This window comes from Piliocolobus tephrosceles, chromosome 3 (assembly GCF_002776525.5).
Source record: "Piliocolobus tephrosceles isolate RC106 chromosome 3, ASM277652v3, whole genome shotgun sequence".
Taxonomy (NCBI): Eukaryota; Metazoa; Chordata; class Mammalia; order Primates; family Cercopithecidae; genus Piliocolobus; species Piliocolobus tephrosceles.
In genome coordinates, this window is record NC_045436.1 from 68,463,974 (window position 1) to 68,488,404 (window position 24,431).

A 24,431-nucleotide genomic window follows, 5' to 3' on the forward strand; every position below is an offset into this window, starting at 1 on the left:
GGAATTTGTCTGTGACTTTTTTGGTAGTCATTTAAGAGATTTTAAAGCCTGACTTTATTGATTTTGATTTTGATTATTACAGATATTTTATAGTCAACAGGTGTTTTCTGGTGTTTCTTTAATGTTATATGCTTGCATTAGGGTATATGAAACTGCCTTCCTGGAGCTTACACTCTAGTTCTTGTATGTACCCAAGCAGGCTGTGGTTGTACAGAAGCTGGTGCTGTAGTTTTACAGAAAAGGAAAGATCTGTGAAGGATAAAGCATTCATGATAGCATGTGAGCTGAACTTCAAAGGGACTATTAGTGTTTTGCACCTGAGATTTATGATTTCAGTACTCTTAGAGGAGTCTTAAATTATTACCTGGAGGATTTATGCATTTAACTATAATAAAATCATATATACTACTGTAGCACCACTGCAGGGGACCTCTCTGTTTTTATGATTTCCTCTATCAGAACCCATACGTGGTTTTCTAATTTTTATTCTTTATTAAGAATATCTTTAAAGCATTAGATTATGCCATGGTTGGCAATTCTGAGTTCCTGGAAAATAACTGAGTCACAGCAGCTGATCTTATTCTGACTAGTGGAATGCTAGTGACTCAAAACTACAAAGTCTTCTCCCCTCCCATTCCCTGTGACAGGGCTCCATATGTTATTATTGACTTCATCAGTATATCTAGCTTATTGCATCTGAAAGCATACATAGTAAATTTAGATTTATGGCTTTAAGAAGAAAATATACTCAAACATTTTTCATAGTAATTTGTTTTGGAGTTTTGTGTGTATACATTAAGGGCCAAGGTTAAAGTCACCTCTCTCTGAACTGAGAAATAGTACTTTGGGCCAGGTGTGGTGGCTCACAGTAATCCCAGCACTTTGGGAAGCTGAGGCAGCAGATCACTTGAGGTCAGGAGTTCGGGACGAGCCTGGCTAACATGGTGAAACCCCACCTCTACTAAAAATACAAAAATTAGCCAGGCGTTGCAGTGCGTGCCTGTAGTCCCAGCTACTTGATAGGCTGAGGCAGGAGAATCGCTTGAACCCAGGAGACAGAGGTTACTGTGAGCCGAGATTGTGCCACTGCACTCCAGGGCCTAGGTGACAGAGTGATACTCTGTCTCAAAAAAAAAAAAAAAAAAAAAAAAAAGAAAAGAGAAGAAATACCACTCTAAACTCTTATCATAACGAATCTTTCTCTCTGATTCTTTGGTTGGAAAGATTTGGCTTAATGATTGTTTGAAGTTGATCAGTAATACTTGGTATTAAGCAAGTGAGTGTTTGATATGTTCAGATAACTTAAATGAAATACTAGATGCTCATGGATGCTTTCCACTTCCAGGAATCTAGCCCTTTACTATTTAGAAAGATTAAACTCATATTCAGTTTTTGAAACATTCATGGGAGAGCTGTGCCTTTTATTTTTTCATTTAGCCATATTGAACAAAGACAGTTTTTGGACTTTCTCTGATATTTAAAAGGACACAAAGCAGGGAGAAAAAAGTCTTATTTTAAAAATCTGGTCCTGAGTTTCTAGTTCTGGGAAGGATGGATAAGTACATGCCTTCCTGTCTTCGACTGTATGCAACTATAAAACCTGGACAGAATGCCTGGAGCAACTATTTAATAACTCTGAAAAACAAATAGTGGTAGGCAGATTGGGAAAGAAGACCAGAATTTGAAGTACCACTAAGCTGGCAGTGAGTTTACCACTTTTTCCCCTCTTATCCTCCTGCCATTTGGCCCTAGAGGCAGGTGCAGCTGCAAAAGTCCCTAGGCTAGAGGACTAAAAAGGAACCCCAAGAAACCTGGAAGTATTTGGGAGATCACAGAGAGCCCATGAAAGCAACTCCATGTGGTTATCCATGAACTCTTTGGCTCACCTCTGTGTTCTGCCTGTGTGGAATTATTCTACTTAGCATATAAATGATCTTGAGAGCTGAACTAAGAGATAGATAACCACTCAGACTGGCCGCTCTGTGGTGTGTACACAGGGCACACATCTGAAAAGCAGTGTAAAGCTTTTGAAAACTAAAAATTGTTAACATTCCCAGAAGACCCAGAATCTTGTAACGTAATATCCAAAATGTTCATGGTACAATCCAAAATTACTCAGCATAGGAAAAACCAGGAAAATTTCAACTTGCATGGGAAGAGACGATGGATGCCAATGTGGGGTAATCTAGATGTTGGAATTATCTGACAAACTTTAAAGCATCTGGTATACAAATATTTCAACAAGCTGGCCCAAATACTTGTGAAACAAATGGAGAAACAAAGTTCTCAGGCAAGAAATAGATGATGTGAAGAAGAACCAAATACCATAACTAAAATGAGAAGCTCACTGCATGGCCTCAGTAGCAGAACAGAGATGGCAGAGTAAAGAATCAAAGAAGTTGAAGATAGATCCGTATAATTTATGCAGTCTGAATGACAGAGATAATAAAGATGGGAAAACAAATGAACAGAGTTTCGGGGACCTGTGGAACAAGAACAAAAAGGCTAATATTCATGTCTTTAGAGTCCCAGCTGGAGAGGACAAAGGATGTAGTGCAAAAATAATAAAATGGAAAGTTTCCAAGTTGGCAGAAGACATAAGCCTACAAATTCTAGAAGCTTAGTGAACCCAAGCAAGATAAACCCAAGGAAACCTGCATTCAGACACATCATAATCAAACTTCTAAAAATTAAGACAAAGAAAATACTTGAAAGCCCAGAGAAAAAAACACATTACATATAAGGAAACAATAATTCAGAAGACTGTGGATTTCACACCAGAAACCCTGGAGGCCATAAGGAAGTGGCATAGCAGAGCATAGAGAGAAGAGAATTGCAAACTTAGAATTCTGTATCCAGCAAAAATAGCCTTTATAAATGAAGGTGAAACAAAGGCAGTTTTAGGTGAAGGAAAACTCAGAGAATTCAACTAGCAGGCCTGTACTAAATAATAACAAAAGGAAGTTTTTCAGACAGAAGAGAAATGATATCAGAAGGAATAGTGGCACATCAGGAATGAAGAAGAGCAACAGAAATAGCAGATTTATCTGGGAATATAATAGACTTTTGAGTTCTTTAATGTATATTTTATGGTTCAAAGCATATTTAAGATTACTGTAACTTAAAGGGGGGATGGTAAAGTAACCTATATGGTGGTAGGGTTTCTTCTTTGTAATATATTTTGCATTGTAAAATGTTGATTCTAAGTAAGCTCTGAAAAGATAATTATTGATATTGTAATTCCTGGAACAATCACTTAAAAAACTACACAAAGTAATATAGTAGAAAACAATAGATACATTAAAATGGAATACTAAAATTATTTAACACAAAAGAAGGCAAGAGAGAGGAAGTAGACCAATGAGAAACAGAGGAAATAAAACAATAACAAAGTAGGTAAAAATCCAAATATAGCAATGATTATATTAAATAGAAATAGTCTAAACTAAACAACTCAAATACAGAGATTATCCTATTAGACTCTAAAAAACCCCAGCAAATTACTGTGCGTAAGAAATTGACTTCAAAAACAACCATATAGGAAGATTGTTAAAAGTAAAATAATAAAAAGCATATATTATGCAAACATTAACCAGAATTAACGTTTAGTGAGTAAAGCTTAAAGTAGGCAACGAAAATGACCAGGAATACAGAGAAATGTTACATAATGATTAAATGGTCAATTCAAGGGGCTTGGGGCCAAGATGGTCGACTGGAAGCAGCAGCGATTGGAGGCTCCCATGGAAAAGATCCAAAACAGTGTATCAATCCTGCACTGGCAACCGAGGTATCCAGGTTTCGTCTTTAGGACTGACTAGGCAGTTGGCATGACCCGCGTAGAGGAAGGAAGACCAGTGTGGTGCAGCAGCCCACCTGAGAGCCACATGGGGCGGGGGAGCCCCCACCCCCAGCCAAGGAAGGTGGTTAGTGAGTGTGCTACCCAGCCTTGGAAACTGTGCTTTTTCCACGGAACTGTGCAACCCACAGATCAGGAGATCCCACTTGTGAGCCCATGCCACTGGGGCCTTGGGTCAAAAACCACAGAGCCATGCACATTCTCACTGGGCTAGAATTGGCCTAAGCTAGCCAAATCTCCAGGGGAAGGGACAGCCATCACCACTGCTGTGGCTGCCTGCTGTCTGAGCCACCTGAACTCCTTGCCGGAGGGGCAGCAGCCAACACTACAGCTTCAGGGCCTTCTTGCAGGAACTCCATCTCCAACCAAGGGCTAAGGGACAGAACTCTGATCTCCCTGGGCCTGAACCCCTAGCGGGAGGGGTGGCCATAGTCTCTGTGGACCAGCAGACTTAGTCTTTCCTCCTGCAAGCACTAAGAAATCTGGATAGCCCAGATGAGTGAGTTTTCCCCTAGCACAGCACACCCCCTCCACCAAGGGATAGCCAAAGTGCTTTATTAAATGCGCCCTGCTTCCAGTGCCACCCAACTGGGTGAGACCCCACCCCCCACAACAGGGGTTGTCAGACATCCTATATAGGAGCATCCCTACTGGCATCAGGTCAGTGCCCCTCGAGGTCAGAGATCCCAGAGGAAGGAGCAGGCACCCATCTCCGCTCTTCTACAGTCTCCTCAAGTGACATTTCCAGACACAGGAGTGAACCAGATGAATAGGGCCTGAAGTGAATGCCCAGCAAACTGCAGCAGCCCTGCAGAAGAGGGATCTGACTATTGAAAGAAAAACCAACAAACAGAAAGCAGCAGCAACAGCTTCAACAAAAAAGTCCCCACAAAAACCTCATCCAAGGGTCAGCAGGCTCAAAGATCGAAACTAGACAAACTCATGAGGATGAGAAAGAATCAATGAAAAAATGCTGAAAACCCAAAAGGCAGAGTGCCTCTTCTCTAAATGATCACAACACCTCCCCAGCAAGGGCGTAGAACTGTACGGAGGGTGAGATGCATGAATTGACAAAAATAGGCTTCAGAAGGTGGGTAACAACAAACTTTGCTGAGGTAAAGCAGCATGTTCTAACCCAATGCAAAGAAGCTAAGAACCTTGATAAAAGATTAAAGAGTTGCTAACTAGAATAGCCAGTTTAAAGAGGAACATAAACAACCTGATGGAGCTGAAAAATGCAGTGCAAGAACTTCATGAAGCATACACAAGTATCAATAGCTGACTGGGTCAAGCAGAAGAAAGAATATCAGAGATGGAAGACTCTCTTGCTGAAATAAAGCAGGCAGACAAGATTAGAGAAAAAAGAGCAAAAAGGAATGAAAAAAACCTCCTAGAAATATGGGATTATGTAAAAAGACCGAACCTAGGACTGATTGGAGTACCTGAAAGACAGGGAGAATGGAACCAAGTTGGAAAACACACTTCAGGATATTATCCAGGAGAACTTTCTTAACCTAGCAAGACAGAACAACATTCAAATTAGGAAATATAGAGAACTCCACTAAGATACTCTATGAGAAGATCAACTCCAAGACACATAATCATCAGATTCACCAAGGTCAAAAGGAAAAAATGTTAAGGGCAGCCAGTGAGAAAGGCCACGTCACCTACAAAGGGAAGCCCACTAGACTAACAGCAGACCTCTAAGCAGAAACCCTACAAGCCAGAAGAGAGTGGGGGTCAATATTCAAAATTTTTAAAGAAAACAGTTTTCAACCCAGAATTTCATATCTGGCCAAATTAAGATTCATAAGCTAAGGAGAAATAAAATCATTTTCAGATAAGCAAATGCTGAGGGAATTCATCACCACCAGGCCTGCCTTACAAGAGCTTCTGAAGGAAGCACTAAATGTGGAAAGGAAAATCCAGTACCAGCCACTGCAAAGCACATGAAAATATAAAGACTAATGACACTATGAAGAAACGGCATCAATTAGTGTGCAAAATAACCAGCTACCATCATGATGACAGGATCAAATTCACACATAACAATATTAACCTTAAATGTAAATGGGCTAAATGCCCCAATTAAAAGACATAGACTGGCAAATTGGATAGAGTCAAGACCCATTGGTGTGCTGTATGCAAGAGACCCATCTCATGTGCAAAGACACACATAGGCTCAAAATAAAAGGCAGGAAGAAAACATTTCCAGCAAATGGAAAGTGGAAAAAAGCGGGGGTTGCAATCCTCATCTCTGACAGAACAGACTTTGAACCAATCAAGATCAAAAAAGACAAAGGGCATTACATAATGGTAAAGGGATCAATTCAACAAGAAGAACTAACTGTCCTAAATATATATGCACCCAGTATGGGAGCACCCAGATTCATAAAACAAGTTCTTAGAGACCTACAAAGAGACTTAGACTCCCACACAATAATAGTGGGAGAACTTAACACCCTACTGTCAATGTTAGATCAATGAGACAGAAAATTAACAAGGATATTCAGGACTTGAACTGAGCTCTGGATCTAGTGGACCTAATAGGTATCTACAGAACTCTCCACCCCAAAACAGCAGAGTATACATTCTTCTCAGTGCCACATGGCACTTACTCTAAAATCGACCACATAATTGGAAGTAAAACACACCTCAGCAAATGCAAAATAACTGAAATCCTAACAGTCTTTCAGACCACAGTGCAATCAAATTAGAAATCAGAATTAAGAAACTCACTCAAAATCACACAACTGGCCAGGTGCAGTGGCTCACGCCTGTAATTCCAGCACTTTGTGAGGCCAAGGTGGGTGCATTGCCTGAGCTCAGGAGTTTGTGACCAGCCTGAGCAACACAGCAAAACCCCATCTCTACTCAAATACAAAAATTAGCCAGGTGTGGCTGTGTGTGCCTGTAGTCCCAGCTACTCAGGAGGCTGAGGCAGGAGAATTGCTTGAACCCGGGAGGCAGAGATTGCAGTGAGCCGAGATTGCACCACTGCACTCCAGCCTGGGCGACAGAGTGAGACCCCATCTCAAAAACAAACAAAAAGCCACACAACTACATGGAAATTGAGCAACCTGCTCCTGAATGACTCCTGGGTAAATAATGAAATTAAGGCAGAAATAAAGAAGTTATTTGAAATCAATGAGAACAAAGAAGCAATGTACCAAAATCTCTGGGACACAGCTAAAGAAGGCAGTGTTAAGAGGGAAATTTATAGCACTAAATGCCCACATCAGAAAGCTAGAAAGATCTCAAGTCAACACCCTAACCACAACCAAAAGAGCTAGAGAAGCAAGAGCAAACAAATCCAAAAGCTAGCAGGAGACAAGAAATAACTAAGATCAGAGCAGAACTCAAGGAGATAGAGACTTGAAAAACCCTTCAAAAAAATCGCTGAATCCAGGAGCTGGGTTTTTTAAAAAAATTAATAAAATTGACCACTAGCTAGACTAATAAAGAAGAAAGGAGAGAAGAATCAAATAGACACTAAAAATGATAAAAGAGGTATCACCACTGATCCCACAGAAATACAAACTACTATCAGAGAATACTGTTAACACCTCTGCAAATAAACTAGAAAATCTGGAAGAAATGGACAGATTCCTGGATGCATACACCCTCCCAAGACTAAAGCAGGAAGAATTTGAATCCCTGAATAGACCGATAACAAGTTCTGAAATTGAATCAGTAATAAATACCCTACTAACCAAACAAAGTCCAAGACCAGAGAGATTCACAGCTGAATTCTACCAGAGGTACAAAGAGGAGCTGGTATCATTCCTTCAGAAACTATTCTAAACAATTGAAAAGGAGGGACTCCTCCCTAACTAATTTTATGAGGCTAGCATCGTTCTGATACCAAAACCTGGCAGAGACACAACAAATAAAGAAAATTTCAGGCCAGTATCCCTGATGAACATCAATGTGAAAATTCTCAATAAAATCATGGCAAACCGAATCCAGCAGCATATCAAAAAGCTTATCCACCACGATCAAGCCTGCTTCATCCTGGGATGCAAGGCTGGTTCACCATATGCAAATCAATAAACGTAATCCATCGCATAAACAGAGCCAATGATAAAACTACACGATTATCTCAATAGATGCAGAAAAAGCCTTTGATAAAATTCAACGTCCCCTCATGTGAAAAACTCTCAATAAACTAGATATTGATGGAACATATCTCAAAATAATAAGAGCTATTTGTCACAAACTCACAGCTAGTATCATACTGAATGGGCAGAAGCTGGAAGCATTCCCTTTGAAAACTGGCACAAGACAAGGATGCCATCTTTTACCACTCCTATTTAACATAGTATTGGAAGTTCTGGTCAGGGCAATCAATCAAGAGAAAGAAATAAAGGATATTCAAATAAGAGAGGAAGTCAAATTGTCTTTGTTTACAGATGACATGATACTATATTTAGAAAACCCCATCATCTCAACCCCAAAACTCCTTAAACTGATAAGCAACTTGGGCAAAGTCTCAGGGTACAAAATCAATGTGCAAAAATCACAAGCATTCCTATACAACAGCAGTGGAAAAGCAGAGAGCCAAATAATGAATGAACTCCCATTCACAGTTGTTACAAAAAGAATAAAATGCCTGGGAATACAGCTAACAAGGGACATAAAGGACCTCTTCAAGGAGAACTACAAACCACTTCTCTAGAAAATAAGATAGGACACAAACAAATGGAAAAACATTCCATCCTTATGGATAGGAAGAATCAGTATCATGAAAATGGTCATACTGCCCAAAGTAATTTATAGATTCAGTGCTATTCCCATCAAACTATCAGTAAAATTCTTCACAGATTTAGAAAAAACTACTTTAAAATCCATATGAAACCAAAAGGGAGCCCACATAGTCAAGGCAATTCTAAGCAGAAAGAACAAAGCTGGAGGCATCATGCTACCTGACTTCAAACTACACTACAAGGCTACAGTAACCAAAACAGCATGGTACTAGTACCAAAACAGACTATAGACCAATGGAACAGAATAACGACCTCAGAAATAACACCACACATCTACAACCATATGATCTTTGACAAACCTGACAAAAAGCAATGGGGAAAGGATTTTCTATTTAATAAATGGTGCTGGGAAAACTGGCTAGCATATACAGTAAACTGAAACTGGACCTCTTCCCTACACCTTATACAAAAATTAACTCAAGATGAATTAAAGACTTAAATGTAAAACCCCAAACCATAAAAACACTAGAGGAAAACCCAGGCAGTACCATTCAGGATATAGTCATGGGGAAGGACTTCATGACAAAAATGCCAAAAGCAATTGCAACAAAAGCCAAAATTGACAAATGGGATCTAATTAAACTAAAGAGCTTCTGTACAGCAAAAGAAACTCATGAGTGAACAGGCAACCTACCAAATGGAAGAAAATATTTGCAGTCTACCCATCTGACAAAGGTATAATATCCAGAATCTACAAGGAACTTAAACAAATTTACAAGAAAAAAAAACCCCATCAAAAAGTGGGCAAAAGATACGAACAAACAATTCAATAAGGAAGACATTATGCAGCCAACAAACATATGAAAAAAAGCTCAACATCGCTGATCATCAGAGAAATGCAGATCAAAACCACAATGAGATACCATCTCACACCAGTCAGAATGGCGATTACTTAAAAAGTTGAGAAACAATAGATGCTGGCGAGGTTGCAGAGAAATAGAAACCCTTTTACACTGTTGGTGGGAGTGTAAATTAGTTCAATTATTGTGGAAGACAGTGTGGTGATTTCTCAAGGATCTAGAACCAGAAATATCATTTGACCCAGCAATTCCATTACTGGGTGTATACCAAAGGAATACAAATCATTCTACTATAAAGACAGATACACACGTATGTTTATTGCAGCAGTATTTGCAATACCAAAGACATGGAACCAACCCAAATGTGCATCAGTGATAGACTGGAAAAAGAAAATGTGGTGCATATACACCATGGAATCCTATGCAGCCATAAAAAGAATGAGATCATGTCCTTTGCCAGGACATTGACGAAGCTGGAAGCCATCATTCTCAGCAAACTAACACAGAAACAGATAACCAAACACCACATGTTCTCAGTCATAAGTGGGAGTTGAACAATGAGAACGCATGGACACAGGGAGGGGAACAACACACACTGGGGCCTTTTGGTGGGGAGCGAGGGGAGGGAGAGCATCAGGACAAATAGGTAATACATGTGGGGCTTAAAACAAGTGACAGGTTGATAGGTGCAGCAAACCACCATGGCACATGTATACCTGTATAATAAACCTGCCCATTCCACACATGTATCCTGGAACTTAAAGGAAAAAAATAAGTAAACAAGGTCAGTTCACCACCAAGAAAACATAGGAATCCCAAAAGTGTATATACCTATAAACTGAGCTTCAAAATCGTTGAAATAAAAACTTACAGAAATAAAAGGAAAAATAGACAAATCTAAAATTATATTTGGAAACTTTTTACTCTTTTTTGTGATAAATAGAACTAATAGATAGAACATCAGCAAGGATATAGAAGTGCACTATCAAATGGACTAGATATGATTGATATTTATCGAACATTCTATCCAACAGCAGAATACACACTTTTTTCAACTGCCTATAGAACATTCACCAAGATGGACCATATTTTGAGTCATAACACAAACCTGAACAAAATTTAAAGGAATGCAATAATTTAAAGTATGTTCTCTCACTATGCTGTAATTCAACAAGAAATTAATAACAGAAAAATAGCAGGAAAGTTTTCAAACTCTTAGATTAAAATTAAGCAGCAGCCTTATAAATAATCAATGGGTCAAAGAGGAAGTCTCAAGGGAAATTTGAAAATACTTTGAACTGAATGAAAATGACAATACGGTATATCAAAATTTGTGGAACGTAGCTTAAAGCAGTGCTTAGAGAGAACTTTATGGCATTAAAAGCTTATTTATAAATAAAAGTATTCAATCAATAATTTAAGCCTTCAGTTGTGAAGTGAGAAAAATATTGAGAGCATAATAAATGAAAGGTAAGTACAAGGAAAAATTATAACGATGAAAGTAGAAATCAGTGTTATTGAAAATAGAAGAACAATAGAGAAAATCAATGGAACCAAAAGCTAGCTCTTTGAAAAGATCAATAAAATGATAAACCTTTAGCAAGAAAGTCAAAGAGAAAAAAAAGAAGATGTAAGTTACCAGTATCAGTGAAACAGAGAATATTATTACCCTGCAGGCCCTGCAGACATTAAAAGCTTTGTAATGGAACCTGAAAACATTCTCTCAGTATAAATTTAACAGCATAGATCAAATGGACAATTCTTCCAAAACCACAAACTATCAAAAACTCACCCAAGATACAATAGATAGTCTGAATAGGTTATCTATAACTATAAAGAATGGAATTCATGGTTTAAAGCCTTAAAAAGAAGTTCCCCTTGGCCGGGCACAGTGCTCATGCCTGTAATCCCAGCACTTTGGGAGGCCGAGTTGGGCAGGTCACTTGAGGCCAGGAGTTCAAGACCAGGCTGGCCAACATATTGTATTTTTAGTGAAACTCCATCTGTACTAAAAATACAAAAAATTAACTTGGGCATGGTGGTGCATGCCTGTAATCTCTGCTACTCAGGAGGCTGAGGCAGGAGAATTGCTTGAACCCAGGAGGTGGAGGTTGCAGTGAGCCGAGATCACACCACTGCACTCCAGCCTGGGCAACAGAGAGAGACCGTCTCAAAAAAAAAAAAAAAAAAAAAAAAAAAAAAAATCTCTAGACTCACATGGTGTCTCTGCCAAATGTTATCGAGCATTTAAATAAGAAATAACACTGATTAAATAAAATCTCCTTTAAACAATAGGAAAAACAATCTAAAGAAGAAACTCACATGGTTATGTCAGTTGATACCGAAAACAGAATTTGATATTATGCAGCATCCATTTATGGTAAGAACTCTCATGAGGAACACACTAGAAGTAGAAGGAAACTTTTTCAACCTGATGAAGGACATCTACCAGCAAATCTTATAGCTATGTCAAACAGTGTTGAAAGATTGCATTCTTTCAGTTCATTTGGGGTGCTATAACAAAAATACCACAAACTTGTTGGCTTATAAAGAACAAACATTTATTCTTACAGTTCTGGAGGCTGGAAAGTTCAAGGCCAACATGCCAACAGATTTGGTGTCTGCTGAGCACTGTCATCTCATAGATGGCACCTTTTTAGCTCTGTCCTCATATAGTGAAAGGGGCTAGCTAGCCCTCTATCGTCTCTTTTTATAAGGACGCTAATCTCAACCATGAGGGCTTTGCCCTCATGACCTTGTCACTTCTCAAAAGGCTGCACTACCTGGCACCATCACCTTGGGGGTGATTTCAGCATACGTTTTGGGGGATTCAAACATTCAGACCATTGAACATGGCAAGGATGTCACTCTCACTACTGCTATTTAACATCATACTAGAAGTTCTAGCCAGTGTAATAAGGAAAGAATAAGGAGGGGGGGGGGGGTGGTGATGGGGGGAAGCAAACAAATTGGGAAGGAAGAAAAAAAACTGTCTCTATTCTCAGAAAAAAATTATTTCTATTAAAAATTGCAATGTCTATATTGAAAATTAAAAAAAATATTAGTTCAATTTGTATAATTCAAGGTCAATACACAAAAATCAACTATTTCTATATATTAACAATATGTAATTGGAAACTGGAATAAAAAATACAATTTATAATAGTTCCAAACAAATAAAATACTTAGGCATAACTTTAACAAAACATATATAAGATCTATATGCTGAAAACTACAAAAGTCTGGTAGAAGAAATCAAAGACCTCTGTAACTGGAGAGATGTATTGTGTTCCTGGATTAAGACCCTTAACGAATTATAGTAAATATTTCAGTTCTTCTCAAGTTGACTTATAGATTTAACACAATCTCAGCTAAAATTCAGTAGGATTGTTTTTTTATGTAGATATAGACAAGCTGATTATAAAGCTTGTATGGGAAGGTAAAGGATCTAGAATACCTGAAGCAGTCTTGAAAAATAAGAATAAAGTTGAAGGAATCATCTGATTTTAAGGCTTACTATAGAGGTATAGTAATCCAGGATATGTGGTACTGACAGAGGTGTAGACGCAGTCCAATGGAACAGAATAAAGCCCAGAAATATATCCACACAAATACCGTTAATTGACTTTTGATAGAAATGTAAAAGGGATTCCATATAGAAAGGATTTTGTTAGTTGTTTTTAGCAAAGGGTTGTGGAACACTTGGAGATTTATATCTTAAAAAAAAAAGAACCTTGATCTGAATCTCATACCTTTTTAAAACAATTAACTAAAAATGAATCATAGATCTCAATGTAAAATGTGAGACAATAAAGCTTTCAGAAGAAAGCAGAGGAGAAATTCTTCATAACCTGAGGTTAGGCAGAGAGTTCTTAGACATGACACCAAAAACATAATCCATAAAGGAAAAAGTTGTTAAAGTAGACTCATCTATGAGCATGTTAAGAGAATGAAAAGACAGTCTACAGACTGGGAGAAATTATTTGCAAATCATGTATCTGACAAAGGATTTGTATCCAGAATATATTTAAAAACAACTCAACAATAGTGAAATAAACATTTAATTTTAAAAATTGGCAAGAACTTCTAACAGACATTTATCCAGAAAGGATAGATGGCAAATAAGCACATGAAAAGATGTTTGACATCTTTAGCCACAAGGGAAATGCAAATTAAAACCATGATGAAATACCATTATACTTGTTAGAATGGGTAAAATTAAGTACTGATAATAGCAAGCGTTGACAAGGATGCAGAGCAACTGGAACTCTCATTAATTGCTGGTGTTAATGCAAAATGGTGTGGCCTTTCTGGAAAATAATTTGGCAGGGTTATTATTTTTTTTTAATAAACATATATTTACCACATGATACAGCAATCTCATACCTGGATATTTACTCCAGTGTTAGGAAAACTTATTGTCATATTATAAGCTGTATATGATGTTCATTGCATCTCTATTTATAATCACTAAAAACTGGGAACAGTGCTCTGTAGTTCATCCATTATACAGTGGAATACTCCTCACCAGTAAAAGGAACAAACTGTTGATACATGCAACCACTTAGTTGAATCTCAGAGGCATTATGAGTAAAACAATCCAGTTTCAAAGGGTTAGATACTATATGATTCCATTTACATGATTGTATAAAAAACCCAAAACTATAGTGAGAGAAAACAGATTGTTGGTTGTCAGGCGTTAAGGATGAGGAGAGAGTGTGACTATAAGGAATAGCATGAAGACCATTTTTGAGGTGATGGGACTGTTCTGTATCTTGATTGTGGTGGTAGTTACATGTGTTTGAATTCATAGACTTATACACCAAAAAAGGTCAAGTTTATTCTATGATAATTAAAATTTTTTTAAAGCAGACTCTGGTTTCAGTGCCTTGGCCCAGAAGCAAGATAGAATACCTCTTATGGAAATAGTCCAGATACCCCAAAATGTTTAGACCAAAGTAATTAATTAAGAAAGAAATTGGAATATGGCTTTGGAAAAGGACCTTTCAGATACAGAAAGAAAATGAGGGAAAGAGCTTAGTCATATTGTGGGAGGCGGGGAGACTCTAGGATGAAAATTAGATACCAGGCCATCTTCTGTGTTGGGAACTGCAGAGGAACTTGGATGTATAATATTTTGTTTTGAGTGGTTTGCTGAGATACAGTGTATCTCCAACACCTAGACTTTCAGTAAAAGTCTTTTGGACCCCACAGACTGGGTTGATAGTACTTTGGAGAAAAAGTAGTCAGGAGAGCAGAGTGTAGCAGCAGGAGGAAAGATATGCAGGAGAGTAAGAGTTCAGTGCTAACAGGAAATCAAGAGTTACGGTGAATGTGAGGACTTAGAATGTGTAGAATGGTAGGGCGAAGAGCTGGATTTCCTACAGTATGTCTCTGTCTTGTTTTCTGCTACTAAAGAAAAGTATAATTGTAGAGTTGATGATTTGGGGAAAAGCAGAAAGGAGACATCTAAGTGGTGAAAGTTTAACCTTATTTGTACTATAAACTGATTACATTTATTTTATTATAGTTTTGTTAAAAAACTTAGTGCCAACTTTTAATCACTAATTTTGTATATACTGTATATAGTAGTCCCTCCTTATCTGCAGGGGATGTGTTCCAAGACCCCCATTAGATACCTGAAACCTTGGATAGTACCAAAAGCTATATATACTACGCTTTTGCAATCTGATAACGGAGGCAGCTACTAAGGGACTAACAGGCAGGGGGCATATACAGCATGGATATGCTGGACAAAGGGATGATTCATGTTCCAGGCAGAGCGGGACAGCAAGAGATTTCATCACACGACTCAGAATGGTGTACAGTTTAAAACTTATGAATTGCTTATTTCTGGAAATTTCCACTTAGTATTTTTGCACTGCACTGATCGCAGGTTACTGAAACTCTGGAAAGCAAAACCTCAGATAAGGGGGAACTACTGTCCTTTCTACCCAGCTGCTGATATTATTAACTGTAAGTCACAGGATGTGTTTCTCATATGAACAGACAATGAGGGAAAAGTTAGTTTTCCATTATCCATAAGTGGGGTATTCACTTTATAGGTTACTTTTACCAATTTAAAATCTATCTAATTCTCTTCCACGAGGAAAGACAATATAGCTTAGTTAAGTATAATGGGTTTTGAAGTCAGACAGACCTGGTGTCCATCCCAGTTCCACCAATCATTAGTTGTGAGCCTTGGCCAAATTACATCCTCTTTCTGAGCTGAGGACAGCTGTGGTACCCTTGCCTCACAGGGTTGTTGCAAGGCTTAAGAATCTGCATCATCCATTTACCTCCTAGACTCATATCATCCTTCTCAGTTATCATCTTTTGGTGGTTAAATGACAAATTTACCATTAACTCAAAAAACATTAAAAAATTATGATGGGCTCAAGAGCTAAGTAGAACTAACCCTAATAATACAAGTCCAGCTGAACTGCTGACTTGCTGTAAGCAGCACTCCACATTGGCCACTGTGCTGCCCTACCTACCATGACTTGTTCAGAACTGGAAACATTACTAAAGACTTTTAAAAACTTTAAAATGTTGCTGTGAAAGGTTCAGAGAAAAAGTATACTTTTATCCTCAAGAAATACCAAATGCTTCTTCAGTGTGTTTAGTTATTTTAATGTGTGGGTTGAGGTTCCATCATGATTTGGAAAATATAGTGTATAGTCTTGACGGAATGAATCAGAAGAGACTGCATGTGAAAATGAATCAGAGGGCACTGCAGCCTGAATGTTCCCAAGTGGGGCAGGGGTGTATTCAGAGAGAGGAGTGAATGAGGCATTCATCAGCACACTGGGCTGACCTAGGGGGTAGGTTCTAGAAGAGGGATTATAGTTCCACAGTGACAGATCTCCAGTCTAAATTAGACGAGCACAGTTTTCTGGCTCGAAGAAATAGAATAAGTTAGACTTGTGTAACCAGTGGTTTGGTTCTCCATCAACATTTGATTGCCGAACAGTATTTCTGCCTTTGTGGCTACAGGTTTTATTGTTGTGGTGAGGGTAGCTGGATTTCCTGTTGTTCCCATTGTCTAGCTTCTTTAACCTCTGCTCACTACTTCCCAACTCAGCCTTGCACCAGGCACAAAGAATAGTCCTTTACCTTGCAAAAATGTAAGGAATGCTATCAAAGGAGCCCAGGTGGGGTTGGTGAGTGATGGGACAGGAATTGGTTTGCCTAGAGATTGACGTGACTGGGAGTCAATGGTCATGGGAATCCAGATGTTCCCTTTTGAGGCTACTCAGCTGTAGTAAAGACAAGATCAAGAGAGGGATGCTATTGAGAGACTGAGGGAAAGAAAACGGCAGACAGATCAGAGCCACAGTGTCAGGATAGTGGGGAAACTTATTAGTGTTATGTTAGGCCATATACTAACATTCAGACAGGTAAGGTACCAGGAAGGTTAGGTACCAAGAGACAGGCCTCAGTCATGAATAAGGCATCAGGCTAGGTCCCAGGCCTAGAGAACAGAAAAGCCTTCCAAGTCTTGAAATTGGAATGAGGTGGAAATTTGGTTAGAGTGGAGTCTGAGCCACCTGGGCTCCTTTGATAGCATTTCTTACATTTTTGCAAGGTAAAGATAGGACTATACTTTGTGCCTGGTGCAAGGCTGAGTTGGGAAGTAAGTAGTGAGCAGAAGTTAAAGAAGATGGACAATGGGAACAACATGAATTACAGAATCTTTCCAGAATCCTTCTGTTTATTATGGTACTTTCTCTGCCATGAGCATATTTTCAGTTAAAAAAGTGTTACTGTTTTGAAGGAATATATTTATGAAAACTGTGTTTAGGTTAAATAACAGTTCCCTGCAGGCCTCACCTGTCCTTATCTTGAATCTCACTCCCTGTCATTTCAACTCTTTAGCTTTTTTTTTTTCTTTTTGCTGCTTACCTTTATGTTTCTAAATAACATGCTTATAATATTATTTCTTGATTTTTTTCAATATTGGACATAATCTGGAAACTTCACACTGGCAAAGATTAGAGTTCTGTTATATTCTCTACCCACCCTTTCCTCTTCCTCACCACCAGACACTCGTCCTTCCCCAAATAGTTAATCTTTTAAATAAAATTTGACAATTGTTAACTATAGAAAGTTTTTTTGTTCAGTTATTATGATTGCATGTACCATGATTACTTTTCTTTCTCATAAATCATTTAGTTTTTCCTGAAGTTAATGACTTTAATTTTTTTTTTCCACAGTAACCTCTGTATCTCTGGTAGAATTATAAAACTCATAATGCTCTAAATGCTCATAATGCTTTAAATAGTGTTTTCTTTTTCACCTTGGAGACATCCCTCCACCTTTGCTTTGTAGGCATGCTACATAGCTGTCTAGAAAGGTTTCTAACCTCCTTCCTGTCTGTGTAAGATTCCTGGTTCCTGAATCCTGAGTTCTTGTTTTGGAGGCATATCTTCCAGTAGCTTTCTGAGAGAAGCAGTATGGAAGGTAAAGTATTTTGAGAGCTTTACATGCTCCAAAACTGCCCTTTTACTCCCCTTGCCTCACGTATCATTCACAGTTGGTTGGGTATTGAATTCTTGCTTGAATGTTACTTTCCTTCAGAACTGTGAGGGCATCGCTCCATTGTCTTACAGTTTTTGGTGTTGCTTCTGAGAAGTATGATGCCATTCTGATCCCTGTTCTATTGTATATAAACATGTTCTTTTCTAGAAACTTTTAGACTCTTTCTTGTTATTCTGAAATTTCAAGCTGAAGGGTTCTACAGTAGATATTTTGTTGATCATTATTCTAGGTACTTAATAGATCCTTGCAGTGTGAAATTTTCTTGTGATTTTTTTTTTTGAAATATTTTTATCGTGTGTCTTCTCCATTCTTTCTGGATATTCGACCTCTTGGAACAATCTTCTAATTTCTTATCTTTTTTCCTCTTCTGATTTTCTCTTTGCCTTTTTCTTCTATTTCCTAGAAAATTTCATTTCTAACGTTCAATCCTGCTTTTGAAGGTTTTTTTTTTTTTTAATTTATGGTACCACATTTTTGGTTTCCAAGATATTTCTGTTTGTTTGTTTTTTGAATAATGCTTTCCTATAGCACTGTCTAGTTCATGAGTGGAAATATCTTCTTTGATTTCTCAAAAGACTTTTAAGAAACTTTGCTCCCTGCATGATCTGTTTTTTCAGAGTTCATTTCCTTCTATTTATGTGGCTGTTTGCTTTTCATGTTTAAGTTTTCCTCACACATAGGGTGATCCTTGTCTGGCCTTTTACATTTAAGGGTGAGGTACTAAAATGTGAGTGGAGCTGTGTGTGTGTGGGTGATTCTTGTTGACTGATGGGAAGCTGGACATTTCATTGAGGAACGCACAAATGTCACTATCTGTGGGTCTTGTCTTTTGGACCAGTTTTCCCAGAGAGAGATCCTTCTATTTCCTCACTGTATACATACAAGACTGGGTTCCAGAACTGAGAGGAGAAAGCTGTTTAGAATTCTGGGTGTGTTTGTGTGTGGGGGGAGAGGGTCTCATTGTTCCAGGCAGGGTTTCGCTCACTCCCGCTACTTTTAGGAATATGTTTCATTTCCGCTCAATATTTAGACCTCTTGGATGGAACATCTCCAAATAGTACAGGCTTCTGCTTGGATAGAGAAACACCAGGCTCATGTGTTTAGGTTCAGGGAACATCTGGGATGTGTGTGCTACTATAGTTATGTATGTTACCCAGGGTCTCCAAATGTAAATCGATAGAGTTTAGAAATATGTGAAATTTATAATCTCTATAAATATTCAGATTAAGTGGTTCTTGTTAAAAAAATAAAACTGCCCAGGAAGATAATCCTGTGTAATGGTAGCAGTATTCCTGTTTCTGGGTTGTACATTTTCCTCCTCCAATTTGTCTCTTTCAGAACAAATTGGAGCTCTGGCAGATCAGCATATCATTCATGTGGCATGTGGCGAGTCCCACAGTCTGGCCCTCAGTGACCGAGGCCAGCTGTTTTCTTGGGGTGCAGGGAGTGATGGTCAGCTAGGACTCATGACTACTGAGGATTCTGTGGCAGTGCCCAGGTAAGAAGGTTTTCAAATGTCAGTCGTTTTAAATACTATTTCCTGCTGTTGATTTGTTAGACTCCTTGTTTTTCTTCTGTTTTCTTCATTTAATTGCTATTTCCTTTGTGCCACTCCTGTGCCTTATACTATTAAAACACTTCTCACAAAAGTTGCAATTATTTATAGAAGTGTCTGTCTCTGGTTCAAAAATGTGAGTCAGTTGGGAACTGTACTTTATTTATTCTAGTAGCCTGGTTGCTTGCTGAGTGCCTGGCAATTGATAAATGTTTGAATAAAAAAGACATCTTTCACATTGTAGGCTTATTAACCTTCGACTGAAAATTGCAAGTCTGAATTACTCAATTAAGTACTTTAAAATAGAATCACAAGGCTGACCTGTTACTCTAATGATAGGCTAAATCACCTTAAGCATTACAAACAGCTAAAATACCAGATATACATAGATTCTTTAATGCAAAAATATCAATACAGTAGGTTTTGAGTCTCTTAAAGATTTACTTAAATCTGAACCTTAGATGATTTAGCTAAGTATCTAATAGTTGCCACTAAGAGAACATCCCAAATATTGTAGTTACTTTCAGATGGACTTTTTAGTGGTGGTGTCTCAGTTTGTTGAAAGTTCTTAATGATCAAAGAGCTGCCATTTTATTTCTTTTTTTTTCTTTTTTTTTTTTTGAGACGGCGGAGTCTGGCTCTGTCGCCCAGGCTGGAGTGCAGTGGCCAGATCTCAGCTCACTGCAAGCTCCGCCTCCCGGGTTTACGCCATTCTCCCGCCTCAGCCTCCCGAGTAGCTGGGACTACAGGCGCCCGCCACCTTGCCCGGCTAGTTTTTTGTATTTTTAGTAGAGACGGGGTTTCACCGTGTTAGCCAGGATGGTCTTGATCTCCTGACCTCGTGATCCGCTCGTCTCGGCCTCCCAAAGTGCTGGGATTACAGGCTTGAGCCACCGTGCCCGGCCCGTTTTATTTCTTTTATTTAATTCTCACTCCTTGATGCTACAAATGTTCCACATACCACTACTGTGGAACACATTCTTTGTAATTGTTGATTTAATATCTGTTTTTACTACGAAGATGTGAGCTATTAATGGCAGGATAATTGGATGATTTATTTTAGCATCACCATTGCTAGGAGTGCCTGTCACATACATCACTCAGCGCAAATTTAGTTAGTGGCCTCTCCTCCTCTGCCTAATTATTGTCCCCTTTAAAGGATAGCATATTCTTCTTCCTCTTCTTTCTTGCCCTTCTTAGATTTTTGTCTCTTTAATAAAAAGTTGTGTTAAATAAGAACATGGAGGTAAGAGTGATTTGATTCATTTCCTGATTTAGGACAGGTAGTGTCTTAGATTCATTTCTTCCAAAAATTAATTTAATTTTGTGGGTAGAGGAAGAGTGGCAGTAAGAAAAAAGAAGTGCTAGATGTTATGTTGTGTGTAATATTAGGGAAGATGTTCATAACATTAATGGCAAAAATATTTCATTTGTTGATGACCAAAACACAATTAAGGTTTTTAATGGCATTTCATTTTGAAAAATGAAGTAATCTATGCTACAGTAGTAGGTTAATATTCATTAGTTATGTTCAAATTATGGATGACTTCCAAGACTTTGGTTTGTATATAGTTTTTTTATTGTAAGTTAATTGAAATAAATTCTTTAATTTATACCTTTGTATTGTGGAAAGTAACATAGCTTTGATGTCAAACAAGCCTTGGATTCTAATACTGGCTCTTTTACTTCTAAGGTGAATGACCTTGGGCAGGTTGTTTAACTTTTCTAAGCCTCAGTTTCCTAACTTAAAAATGGAATTACTTACTGTGTACCTTATAGAGTTGTGGGGAGGACGGAAGGAGACAAGTAGGTAAAATACAGTATGTGCTTGCACTGTGTGAACCCCTTCTTCCCCACCTCAAGGGTACAATGTCTCTATTATCTATCTTTGTTCTTTTGACCTGCTTCTTTTCTACAACTGATTGTGACAAGAGTAATGGTGATGGGGAATTTGAGTGTAAACTTGATAGGAAAAAGGGTTGTTGCTATATAGCAACCTGAGAAACATGGGTCTCTTAGGCAGTAATGCATTTTTCAATTTTAGAAAATAGTGCTGTTCTATAAACTATTGATTAACACAACTTGGGTGAATATCCAGGGAATTAGTCTGAGTGAAAAAAGCCACTCCCAAAAGATTACCTACTGTACGATTTCATTTATATAGCATTTTAAAAATAACAACATTTTCTCAGTGGAGGATAGATAAGTGGTTGCCAGGGGTTAGGAACAGGGGAAGGGGAGGAGTAGTTATAAAAGTTTAATACGAGGAATTCTCATGGTGTTGGAACTGTTTGGTATCATGACTGTGGCAGAGTGGATACACTTACACGATAAAATTAATACCCAGAAATGAGTACAAGTAAAACTGGAGAAATACGAATGTGATTGGTAGATTGTATTAATGTTAATATCCTCAATATCCTGGTTATAATATTATACGTAATTTTGCAAAATGTTAGCATTAGGGGAAACTGGACAAAGTATATGAGGGATCTCTTTATATTATTTCTTACAATTGCACATGAATCTGCAGTTATAAGAATAAAAAAGGTTCATTTATATTTGGTACTAAACACTAAATGTGTTTGTGAACTCTATTTTAAATTTTTATATCTGAGAAAATAAAACATGAACAAAAGCATTATCTAAGTGTCGATCTAAATAATCCTCTGTCCTCTCCCCCAGAGGATATCTGTCTTCAAAGATACCCCTCTTCCAAGGGGTATCCATCCGACCCCTTAGTTTCCATGGCACAATACACTTAGGGAAGATGAACATGATAACTTGCCAACTATTAAAATAGAGAGCAGGAGGTATTCCCAGGGTGCCCAACTTTCTTGGGTAGTGCCAAGCACTTTAACTGGAATTTTTCATTTAATTCTCGCTACAACTCTGAAATAGGTGCTGTTCTCTCTTTCACATGAACAAGCAGGGGAGTAAGATTTGAAAAGAAATCATGTGACCCTCCTCTTTATCATCTTAGGAGGTTCGGGTTTTGGAGACATGGCTCTTATTATTTTTCTTAATTGTGGTAAAATACACATAACGTAAAATTTACCATCTTAACTATTTTTAAATGTGTAGCTCAGTAGTGTTAAATATGTTCACGTTGTTGTATAACCAATCCCTAGAACTTTCTTTTTTCTTACCTTTTTTTTTTTGAGACAGGGTCTCACTCTGTCTGTAATTGAGGCTGGAGTGTGGTGGTGTGATCCCAGCTCACTGCCTCGAACTCCTGGACTCAGATGATCCTCCCACCTCAGGCTTCCAAGTAGCTAGGAATGCAGGCTCATGGCACTGCACCCAGCTGCTTTTGATAGTTTCTGTAGAAACAGGGTCTTGATTTGTTGCCCAGGCTAATCTTGAATTCCTGGCTTCAAGTGATTCTTTCGTCTTGGCCTCCCAAAGTGGTGAGATTACAGTGATGAGCCACCGCGCCTGGCCTCTAGAACTTTTTTATCTCGCAAAATTGATTTCTGTGAATTTGACTGCAATAGATACTTCATATAAGTGGAATCATACAGTTTCAGCTTTTTGCGACTGGCTCATTTCATTTAGCATAATGTCCTCTAGGTTCATCCATGTCAAAAGCATGTGTCAGACCTTCCTTCCCTTTTAAGGCTGATTAATATTCTGTTGTGTGTGTGTACCATGTTGTATGTGTATACCCAGAAGTGAAATTGACATTTCACTTATTTTGCATGGCGGCATTTCTGTTATTTTGAAAGCCACATAGACACCAACCATATTCTTAGGATCTTTCTTCTGTAGCTCTTTCCATTTGGCCCTGAATTGAAGAAGACAAGGTGAGAAATAATGGAGGATTGTGGCAATGGGTCTAAATGCAAAAGTGTTTTTTTTGTTGTTGTTGTTTTAAACAGTAACTACCTAAGAGAGAGGAGGCTGATGAAAGACCTAATAGAATTATGTCATGTAAGATTATATATTTGATTTTAAAAAGAGTTTTTTTTTGAGGGGGTGGGACAGGGAACAGAGTCTCTCTTTGTTGCTCAGGCTGGATCGCAGTGGTGCAATCTTGGCTCACTGCAACTTCTGCCTCCCAGGTTTAAGCAATTTTCCTGCCTCAGCCTACCGAGTAGCTGGGATTACAGGCATATGCCACAATGCCTGGCTATTTTTTTTTTGTATTTTTAGTAGAGATGGGGTTTCACCATATTTGCCAGGCTGGTCTTGAACTCCTGACCTCAGGTGATAAGCCCGTCTCGACCTCCCAAAGTGCTGAGATTACAGGTGTGAGCCACTGTGCCTGGCCTTAAAAAGACTTTTAGGCAAGATGATGTTATTTATTATTGATATTTTATTTAGTTGGGAATATTTCTGATAATTGTGTTTGTGTGTGAATATCTATCTGAAAAAGAAAGCCTTTTCTGTTTTAGGTTAATACAAAAGCTGAACCAGCAAACAATATTACAAGTTTCCTGTGGCAACTGGCATTGCTTGGCTCTTGCAGCTGGTAAAGTAACATTAAACATATGCTAATGCTATGTTAATTTTGAAAAGTTTGTGTTTTTGTGTGATATTATCTAACTCAAAACTTTGAATTAACTGGTTAGGGTCTATGCATTGCTGTTGGACAGTGACAGTTCTCAGATGGGCTTTGCATAGCTCATCCTTTTCTCAGGGTGTGGATGATGAAGTACGTGGTCATCATTGCTGCTCCAACTTTCACAGGGGAAGATGAGCAGGGGGCAGGACCATACCTAGGTGTTCTGAGCATGGAGAAGATTGATTTTTCTTAGCGACAGCCAACTCTCAAGCTACATTCCACTATCAAGCTCCCAAATAAATGAAAAAGGAGTTGGAGAAACCTAAATAAATCTGCATTTCTGTGTCCTGCTTGATTATCTGCAGAGCAGACCAAGTGGTCGTAGCTGGACCTCCTGAAGTCTTGG

At 38.3% G+C, this 24,431-nt stretch overlaps 1 protein-coding gene across 2 annotated transcripts in view; it reads left to right on the plus strand.

Moving 5' to 3' along the window:
- Nucleotides 1-24,431, plus strand: part of HERC3 (HECT and RLD domain containing E3 ubiquitin protein ligase 3) — a 124,058-nt gene that overhangs the window by 44,066 nt on the left and 55,561 nt on the right. For both annotated transcript variants that reach the window (XM_023195425.2, XM_023195426.3), the window contains 2 exons: nucleotides 19,302-19,461; nucleotides 23,916-23,992. In XM_023195425.2, coding sequence (XP_023051193.1) covers nucleotides 19,302-19,461; nucleotides 23,916-23,992 — 237 coding nt within the window. The remainder of the gene's footprint in view (nucleotides 1-19,301; nucleotides 19,462-23,915; nucleotides 23,993-24,431) is intronic.